The following is a 9,261-nucleotide window of genomic DNA, read 5'->3' as shown; positions in this document are numbered from 1 at the left end:
TCCTCCGCAGGGGCCACTAAAGTCACTTTGGTTCCCCAAGTCCCTGCAGAATGGACGGTAGGCACTGCCTATGCTGCCCTACCTTGCTCAGGTCCCCACAATCCCCAGGGCCTCCCTCCCTATGTCCCCTACCCATCTCCAGACCCCTCCCCCTACTGCGAGCTCCTCCCCGCCACGACGGGGAGGGGGCGTCGAAGGGGCGGGGCGCCGCGCGGCGGCCGGCGGGGAGGGGGCGTCGCGGGGCGGGGCCTGGCAGCGGCAGCGACGGCGGCAGCAGCGACGGTGGCGGCGGCGCGCGAGGGCTTGGAGGTACCAGCGGCGCGCGGGTCCGGCTCGGGACGCCTCGGGCTCGGGCTCTGGCTGCGGCTGCTGCAGCGGCGCCCGCCCTCCGGTGCGCTCGGCCTCCCGGGTCCGCCGCGGAGCGCAGTTCGAACGCCCGCCGAGCGCCGGCCGGGTCCTCCTCCCGAGCCTGCCGCGATGGCAGCTGCGCCGGGAATCCCGAGCAATCTCCGCCGGCTGCCCCTGCTCAGCGTCCTGCTGTTGCCGCTGCTGGGCGGTGAGTCGCGGCGAGCTGCGGGGACGGGGCTCGGGGAGCGCGGGAGCCCCGCGGGCAAAAGGGGGCACGAGGAGGTGGCTTTGGGCAGCTGGGCCGGGCGAGACACCCTGGAGTGGTGGAGAGGCTGGCGGCAGGCGCGAAGTCCCGGCGCCCGGGGTGGCGAAGCTCCCGCGGACTCGCCCCCTTGGATTCGCCCGGGCCCCTCTCCCTTGGCGCTAGCGAGGACGCGTTTCTACCCGCCACGGAGTTTTCCCTGTCGGAGCGGAGAGTTTGCTCGGGAACTGCCGGGAGTTGCTGGCTCCCGGGCTCCGCTGGGGAGTTTCTTTTCGGGAGGGAAACGACTCTGTTCCTACTTTAGGGGAGCGCGATGCGGTGGCTGGTGGGGGCACGGAGTCCCTCCAGCAGTCTCTGCCTAGGTGAAGGAAGCCGGCCTGGGGCCGGATGCGGGATCGACCTGCGCCGCGCCGAGCGCGGAGCTTTGTTACCTAGGCCGGCCAGACGCTCCCGGCTTCCCTTCTCCAAGTTCCCGAGCCAGGCTGGGACCCTGATGACCCTGCTAGTGCGGACAGGAGAAAGGAAAAAATAGGGCCCGCCCCGTCTCCTCCAGCTCTTGGGCCTGAGCCCGGAGCCCCAAGCCCGGAGCCCACTCCCAGCCGGGTCGAATCTGGGGAGCGGGGAGTCCGAGGCTGTCGTGGTGACTAATGTGTGAAGGCCGCTGCCAAAATCGGGCATGGCCGGCCTGCAAAGGTGCGGACGGGGTTGGTTCTGCTCCTTCCTGGATTTCCATCCTGTCTCTCCTCACGGAGGAAGGAAAATCTCCCATTCTGCGGGCAGAAAGGCAAAAAGAGTTCATTCTGCGCTTTATTGGAGGGCCTTGGCGTTTTGATGAGGGTGTGGCTTGTATCTACGGGGCAGACAGGACCCGCCCCCCCCCCCCCCCCCCCCCCCCCCCCCCCCCCCGCCATCCCCCGCCTTTATTTCCTGGCTTGGTCACACCTGAGAGTCACCACTGAGGTGTTGAAGTGCTTTACAGGAAAGCACCAAGCTACCTGCACACCACAAATGGCCTGGACTGGAAATATGCAACACCCACCCCCCTCCCCAAAGAAAAAGAAAAAAAAAAAAAACCCACAACACAAAATCTTTGGTGATGATCCTGGCAGCAGCCCTTTTTCGAGAAATCTGCTCAGGGCTCCTGGTTCTAGCTTATCACTTTTCCTCTTTCTTGGAAGAGTGTCTATAGGACCGGTGGGGGTAGAGAATTGCCTTTTCTGACATCTCCCTGGCTGGCAGCTGTTGAGGGATTTTGGTGGTGATGGAATCAACATCTCCCCCAGCCCTAGTTTAAAAGGAGAGGTAAGAACAAGTTCCCAGGAATCGTAGGAGGTGTTTCTGGAGCTGCCCTGTGTTTCTCGTGATGTGTAGGGTGGTTCTTGCTCGTGGCAGGACCCACATCTGCTCCCAGAGGAAGTCTGAAAGTTTTTTTGTGCAGCCAGGATGGGGTGGGGGCAGCCATATGGACGAGCAGCCCCAGCTCACAGGCTTCCTGGATTGGTGGCTGTTGGGCTTTGGGTGAGTGGGTTGCCTGATATGGCTATCTTCATGCTGATGTTTAGAGCTAGAGCTCTGGAGTCAAGGGGAAATTCTGGTGTAGACTGGGTCCTTGTTAGTCAACAAATACTAAATTCCTAAATTCCTTCTGTGAGAAGACAACTCTGATGTTAATCGATGTTAATCCGATGACGACGATGACGGGTGTTTAAGTGGAGAGAGGGGGCGTCCTGTATATGTGGGGGGGGTGGTTAGGGCAGGCTGTCAGTTTGGGACTGGAAGTCTGCAATCTCTGCTGGGGGTGGGGAGATGTCTTGTGTTCAACAAAGGAACATTTGAATGAGAGCCTTAAATCAGTTCCACCAAGTCTGTCCTGGTGTGGAACCTGTCCCTGTGCTATAAGCAATTTCAGCTGAGGCCGTGGCGCCTGCTGTCTTCTGGTGAAATCCGGGACTCAATGCATCCCTGGACAGCATGACTTCAGGGGGCAACGATTTTTTAATAGATTACAGTAGATTTTTCCATCTCATTGTTTAACTGTGTAATTAACTGGAGTTTAGTGAGACCTGCTGTTAATAAGGCCAGAGTGAGGGACCGAGGCTAGCTTGGTTTGTGGATTAGACCATTTTGAAGTTTGGATAATTATGCTGTAAATAGCTGTGTAGCTTTCCAAACTTTGAGATTCCTGTGGACATAAATACAGTGGAGGCGGAAGAGAGGGCTTGACTTTGGAAATCTGGGATTCTTAGCCCCAGCTGTTTGCATGGTTGGTTGTGGTCACTACCCATTCCTCTTCCCATCCCCCCTCTCTGGGTTCTTCCTTCCAGGCTCTTGTATCTTTGGGGAGATTGACTTGTCACAGTAAGAGCTACGCTGTCCTGCAGATTCCTCAAGGCTCTGCAGCCTGTCATTCAGACCTGGGAGTTGCTTTATCAGTGGTGGGTTTCCTCAGTCGTTGGTGCGAGGGAGGGCATGGATAATCTCTGTACTTGGCTTGCTGATGGATCTAGTCACACTCCTGGCGTTCACAGCAGGGCTGAGTGGTGGAAAGAGCTCAGGCTGTGGAGAAGAGCAACTCAACCTTTGACAGACCCCGTGGCCCTGGGCAAATTTCATGACCTCCCAGTTTGCCTCCTCTGTGAAGAGACTTCCCAGAGTTGTGCGAAGAATTAAATGTAATAAAGTCTATACAGGGCCCTTTTCTTGTTCTTCCATCTCCTGGGATGGGCTTCCCACATATGTTTCCAGCCTTACAGTCACCTCTTAACAGGAAATATTTTCCACCTACTGGAGCCTTCCATTGCTACCCAACGAGTCAATTTACCATCCCCTGAGATAGGCGTGGTTTCTCAGCCCTTTCTTTCCTCTCCAGCCAGTCCTTCGTATATGTTGCCTGGCCCATCTCTCGCTCAGCCCCACTTCCTCCCCAAAGCTGTCCCGTTCTCCTGCCAGAAAGATGCCTGTAGGACTTTCGGATTCTGTCATTCTTAGGACACTAACCTATTTTTGTCCCATTTGAGTTTTAACTAAAGCGCTCCCCTCTTGCGTAATTCCTTACAGTATCATTTATGATGGGTCCTTCTCTAGGTTTATTGAAAAGGTGAGTGAAATTTTTGGGGCACTGGGCAGAGTAATCAAGGGCAAAGGTAAACATTCCCTTTGCCTCCTTGCTGTCAGGGGTCTTTTGTGTCCCTTTTAGCTCCTCTGGGTTGGGGCTGCCTGTTGTTCCTCCTTGTGCCTGCTCTACTGTGACTGTATCAAGGGACCAGACCTTCCTTCCCTGTTTCTGGGCTGCCTGTTCATTGTGGTGGTTTTCTGAGTTTGATGTGGCAGGGCTTCCGGCCTTCTCCAAGAGTTCTGGGCCTGGCAACCCCATGTACATAGGAAGCTGACCTGTCCTGGAGGGCCACACTTCGAAAATGGTGAGCTGTGTAGGGGCCACTCAAAATAAGGTCCACAGAAATGTGGCATCAACATTCCCGGGGAGCACAAGGAGAAACCTAGTCTGCATTGAATAAGCTACCCAGGTGACTACACCTCAGAGTTCCAGGAGTCCTGGGCACATGCGCTCTCCCTCTCTCTCTCTCTTTAAAAGACTTTATTTATTTATTTATTTATTTGAAAAAGAATGAGCAGTAGGGAGGGGCAGGGGAAGCAGGCTCTCCCACTGAGCGGGAAGCCTGATTCAAGGCTCTATCCCAGGACCCGGAGAGCATGACCTGAGCCAAAGGCAGATATTTAACCATCTGAGTCACCCAGGTGCCCGAAATCCTGGTCTCCTTATACAGAAACTTGAGGGGTAGAGCTTTCAAATTAGGGGCCCTAGATCTTGCACAGTATTTGAAGATTTACCTTAACTAACTTTTAATTCATGTATACACTCTTTTGTGTGATGTCTGCATGTAAAAATTGCCTCACCGTGTCAAAAAAAAAAAAAATCACCTCCCTTTGGGTTGAACTTGATTTAGATTTTGTCAGGAAACTTGTCCATTAAACGTGGGACTCTAGGGCACCTGGGTGGCTCAGTGGGTTAAGCCTCTGCATTCGGCTCAGGTCATGATCTCAGGGTCCTGGGATCGAGGCCCACTTCGGGCTCTCTGCTCGGCAGGGATCCTGCTTCCTCCTCTCTCTTTCTCTGCCTACCTCTCTGCCTACTTGTGATCTCTCTCTGTCAAATAAATAAATAAAATCTTAAAAAAGCAAAAAAACGTGGGACTCTAGAAGGTACGTAGCCTTTGGTGACTTGTTCACTTCCTCTTGGAGCCTCTGGTTTTCCTCGAGGCGCCTGTGCTCGTTTAATAATGAAGGGCAGTGGAGAAATTGGATTTGTGAGGCAGAAATTTGGTCAGCAGAGGACTTTTCAGGAATACATTTGACTCATAATGTCTCTGCTGGGCTCCAGCGGCTTTACCGGTGTTAAATCTTTGGAAGACTTTATATTTCGGAGCGAGGTTGTGTGTGAGTTTGTGTTTAAGCCGGAGGAGCTTCTGTGAGACTCAGCTGGGATGGATGTTGGCTGGTTCAGACTCTAATATTTGAGCCAAGAGCAGTTTGGGGCCAGGGATTCAGTCTTGGGTGTTTTCTTGATGGAGGAAAGGGTCATTGAGCATGGCTGGGTGCCCTAGGTCTGTTCCCTGAGACTTTCTCTACTGTCCCTAACCTCAGTAGCATGTGCCCCTGGTGCTGCCCTTGGCAGAGACACACGGTGGGGTTACAGGCTCAGGGCCACGCTTGCTAGCGCTCACCTTGCCTTCGAGCTCCCTGCCTGCCTCCCTCCTGGATTCTTGCTCTGTCCTGCAACCCACCCCTCCCCTCTGCCCCGACCCCAATCGCCTGGTCCTCTAGTCCCTGATGCTGCTGCTGCTGTGGAAGTTTTGTCATTGTGGCCAGCTGAGAGTGCCGTCTTGGAGTTCTCCCGAGTTCACCACAGAGTGCACACCGGGCCCTGCCGAGCCCCCGGCGCTTCGTGGGGAGCTGGCATGGGAGCGGCTACAGCTAATCCGTGGTTTGAGGAAACCCTCTGTAGTATGTCACTTTTTCCATCCTCTTCTCTGTGTTTAGGCCGTTTCCCTCCCAGTAAAGCCGACCAAGTAGCAGTGGGGCAGGGAGGAAGCTTTGTTGGAAGGCCAGACCCATGCAGGCGCCTTTCCCCTCTTGCAGCTGAGGTTGGGGTCACCAGACTCTGGGGAAAGGATACACAGGTGAGTGGGTGTCCTGCCAGTCCCAAGCTCCTGCCAGCTGAGACCCTGGTGAGCAAGGATATGCATTTGCTGGTTTGGATGGGTCTTTAATTTCTAAGAATGAGGTCCTGAGTTGCGGGGTAGGGATTGTGAGTCATGTGTTAGGAAGATGTGGATCTGTAGTCCAAAGACCATCAAGTAATACTGTGGAAAGGCTGGTAACTGGAGGACCTATTTAAAATTGGAGTTGTCTGGGCCTGGCTTGCAGACCTGCCCATCAGAATCCTCAGGGAAGGAGGCAGAAAAGGTATTTCACTTTCTTGTTTGTTAGATTCTATCTCAGATTTTTTTTTTTTTTAAGACTTTATTTATTTATTTGGCAGACAGACATCACAAGCAGGCAGAGCAGCAGGCAGAGAGAGAGAGACCAGGCAGTAGGCTCCCTGCTGAGCAGAGAGCCCGATGCGGGACTCGATCCCAGGACCCTGGGATCATGACCTGAGCTGAAGGCAGTGGCTTTAATCCACTGAGCCACCCAGGCACCCCTCTATCTCAGATTTTGAATAGTCAGTCCCGTCGCAGTTCAAGCTCAGAAGGAAACTGAGTTTTAAAATGGTTTCCCAGAAAAGTAGAACAAAACAAAATTGCTTCCCGGGAGATTCTTACTGATGTTCAGGTTTGAGAACCACTGGGTTTCCATAAGAGCTGTGTCCGTTAAAGTGGAGGTGTGGTGTTGAGAAAGGTTGGTGTTGGTCTGGAGGGGTTTAGGATGGGTTCAGTCCAAAGCGTCTGCGAGTGTCGTCTGGGGGAAGTGTCTCAGTTGACGCAGGAGGCAGGAAGGAGACACGACAGAGAGATGGGAATCACATGAAGTGTAGTAAAAGACGCCACTTGGTAAAATGCTAAATAGACCATTCTAGAATGTGTAGGACAGTAAGTCCATGACACAGGAGCAAACAGGGAGGGGAAGGGCTTCAGAGGGAAGAGAGAATTGAATTGCTCATAGAGGTAGGCTGTGGTGATGGATCAGAATGACATAAAGGCGTTGGACCAGGAGTCTGAAAACGTGGCTGGCTCTTGTCTAACATCACACCCACCAGTGCATGATAGAGGAGGAGAAGACATTTGTGGTCCCGTGACACCTGCTTTTCTGTATCCTGGACCTGGCTTAATTGCTGCTTAGCCTTATGACCCTGAGCTGGTTAGTTAACCTTTTGAACCTCAGTTTCCTCATCTGCAAGGTACAAGTGCCGCTGATCACTCCCTTGTCCACCCCCCGGGAAAGTTCAAGGTCATGTTCCCCCTGGAGATGGTTGACCCAGGGGTGTAGCCTCTTTGGCCAGAGGCTACCCGGACCCTTTGTCTCCTTTTAGGGCATCAGCCTGTCTTTCCAGTCCTCAATCTCTAGAATGGTTTGTAAGAGCTTGCCAGAGTTATTTTGGACTGGCAGCTTTAGAAATGGTTTCCTCATTTGAGAGCACAGATGTTCTAAATGGGTCTCAGTATTCCAACAACATCTTGGAAAGGTGGGCACAAGCTCTTTGCATTTCCTGGTGAGAACTCTTCTCCCTCTGTCCTAGCAGATTCTCCCAGAGTGATCACTGCTTGTTCAGGGCCACTGTCTCCCTGGGCGTGCCGATGTTCTTCTAGGGAGTGGGTGGTAAGCTGTGTTTTGTGCAGCCTTGGCTGACTTAGAATATCCAGGGGAGGAGGAGATTCTGTGATCATGGGATGGCCGTGGGGTTTCCCCGGTCACTCTGGGTAGTTTGTGCGACCTTCTGTCAATACTGTAGGGAGGTTCCCGAGGTGTGGCATGGTGAGGGATGGATGGCTCTCTCCCTGGGTGGTTAAGAAGGCCTGAGTGGGCAGTAGCATGCACTGCCTCTGCTCTGGGAGATACACTGGCTCCTTTTTGCCCCTTCTGGGGTGCCGTTGGTGAGGCAGTGAGGAGAATAATGGGTCTGTTTGGGGGATGGCTGAGGTGTCCCAACAGCTAGCTCATAGAGTACCTTTGTGCAAATTAGAAATGGGTGCCCTTCCTCCAAGTGAATGCAACCCTGCATCAGGACACAGGGCAATATTTCAGTATTAACACCTTGGCTGGGTATCTTGAGTAGTGCACAACCTATACAATCATATGTGGCCATCCCATTGGAATGAGTGGCTCTTTGCTTCTCAGCTGATGGGCCAAGATGATTTTGGTGAACTCTAGTCTAATATTATGTTTTAGATGAGTCATTTTCTCTACTATTCACCTGCCTCCTGTGGTGGTGGCCTTGGAGCATTGCTGTTCATCTCATACTGTAGGAGAAACCCGAGAGGCTGAGGCCCCAGTGCTGTACCTGCTTGGTATATATGTCTGTAGCTGCTGGGATCTTGGTCTGTTTCTGGGCTCCTCCCCCCACCGGAGGATTTTACTGCCTTGCACATGCAGGCTTCTAAAGCCTTATGTAATAATTAATAAGGAAGCCTGGCTGAGACTTCAGGGAAGCGAGGCTGCTCAGAGTTTCTTCCACATCTCACTAAGAAGTACCAGGCTTGCCTTTCTCACTGGACACCTGGGTCCTCCAGTGGTCCCAGGTAAAGTGTGTAGGCTTTCCTGTTTTAGAAAAATGCTGCAGTGATGGTAGAGTCTCTTCAGTAGCAAAGATGGTTTTTGGTGGGCTCTAGTTCTGGGTACCTTGGAGGGGGGTGTGTCCCTCGTCTGGAGGCACTGGGAAGGAGGCACGGGCCCTGCTCCCACATTTGCCCCAGACTGCTCATATGACATTGGACAAGTCCCACCTGCCACTTGGGCCTCAACCTGAGGACTTAAGACCTTAGAAGACTTTGAATGTGGTGACCTTTGGGGACTGACCCAGTATTGCCATTCACAACCTTCAGCTTTGTTTCTGTCACATCTTATAGGCCCTTTTCCTCACCTGTAGTTTTAGGGAGAGGACTTTAAGGGCCGTATTTTGTTCTGGAGTGTCTAGTGCGTGGGCATAGATGTGTTTAGACTCGATCAACTGGTGATGTGGGTATTAGGGTTTTATTCCTTGGGTGCAAGGGGGAATGGAGAAGTTCGAGTAAATTCTAGAAAGGTTTGGGAGAAAATTCTTATGAGGGGGAAGAAGTTTGTGTGTGTGTGTGTGTTTTAGATTTTATTTATTCATTTGAGAGAGTAGAGTGAGCATGAGGGAGCTTGAGTGCAGAAGCTGGGGAGAGGGGCAGAGGGAGAAACAAACTCCTCACTGAGCAGGGAGCCCTACTCGGGACTTGATCCCAGGACCCTGGGACCATGACCTGAGCCAAAGGCAGACGCTTAACCGACTGAGCCACCCAAGTGTCCTCCAAAAAGAAGATTTTATCTGAGTCAAAGAAGGCAGATGGGGCGCCTGGGTGGCTCAATCACTAAGCATCTGCCTTTGGCTCAGGTTCTATCCCAGGGTCCTGAGATAGAGCCCTGAGTAGGGCTCCCGGCTCCGTGGGGAG

At 53.1% G+C, this 9,261-nt stretch overlaps 1 protein-coding gene across 1 annotated transcript in view; it reads left to right on the top strand.

Moving 5' to 3' along the window:
* Positions 1 to 247: 247 nt before the first annotated feature.
* Positions 248 to 9,261, top strand: part of PTK7 (protein tyrosine kinase 7 (inactive)) — a 65,457-nt gene continuing 56,443 nt past the window's right edge. Inside the window, exon 1 of the mRNA XM_059400425.1 lies at positions 248 to 556. Coding sequence (XP_059256408.1) covers positions 478 to 556 — 79 coding nt within the window. The 5' untranslated portion in view covers positions 248 to 477. The remainder of the gene's footprint in view (positions 557 to 9,261) is intronic.

The sequence above is a fragment of the Mustela nigripes genome, chromosome 5, assembly GCF_022355385.1.
Source record: "Mustela nigripes isolate SB6536 chromosome 5, MUSNIG.SB6536, whole genome shotgun sequence".
NCBI classification, from domain to species: Eukaryota; Metazoa; Chordata; class Mammalia; order Carnivora; family Mustelidae; genus Mustela; species Mustela nigripes.
Note: the sequence above shows the minus strand (reverse complement) of the source record. Positions and strands in the feature narration are given on the sequence as shown.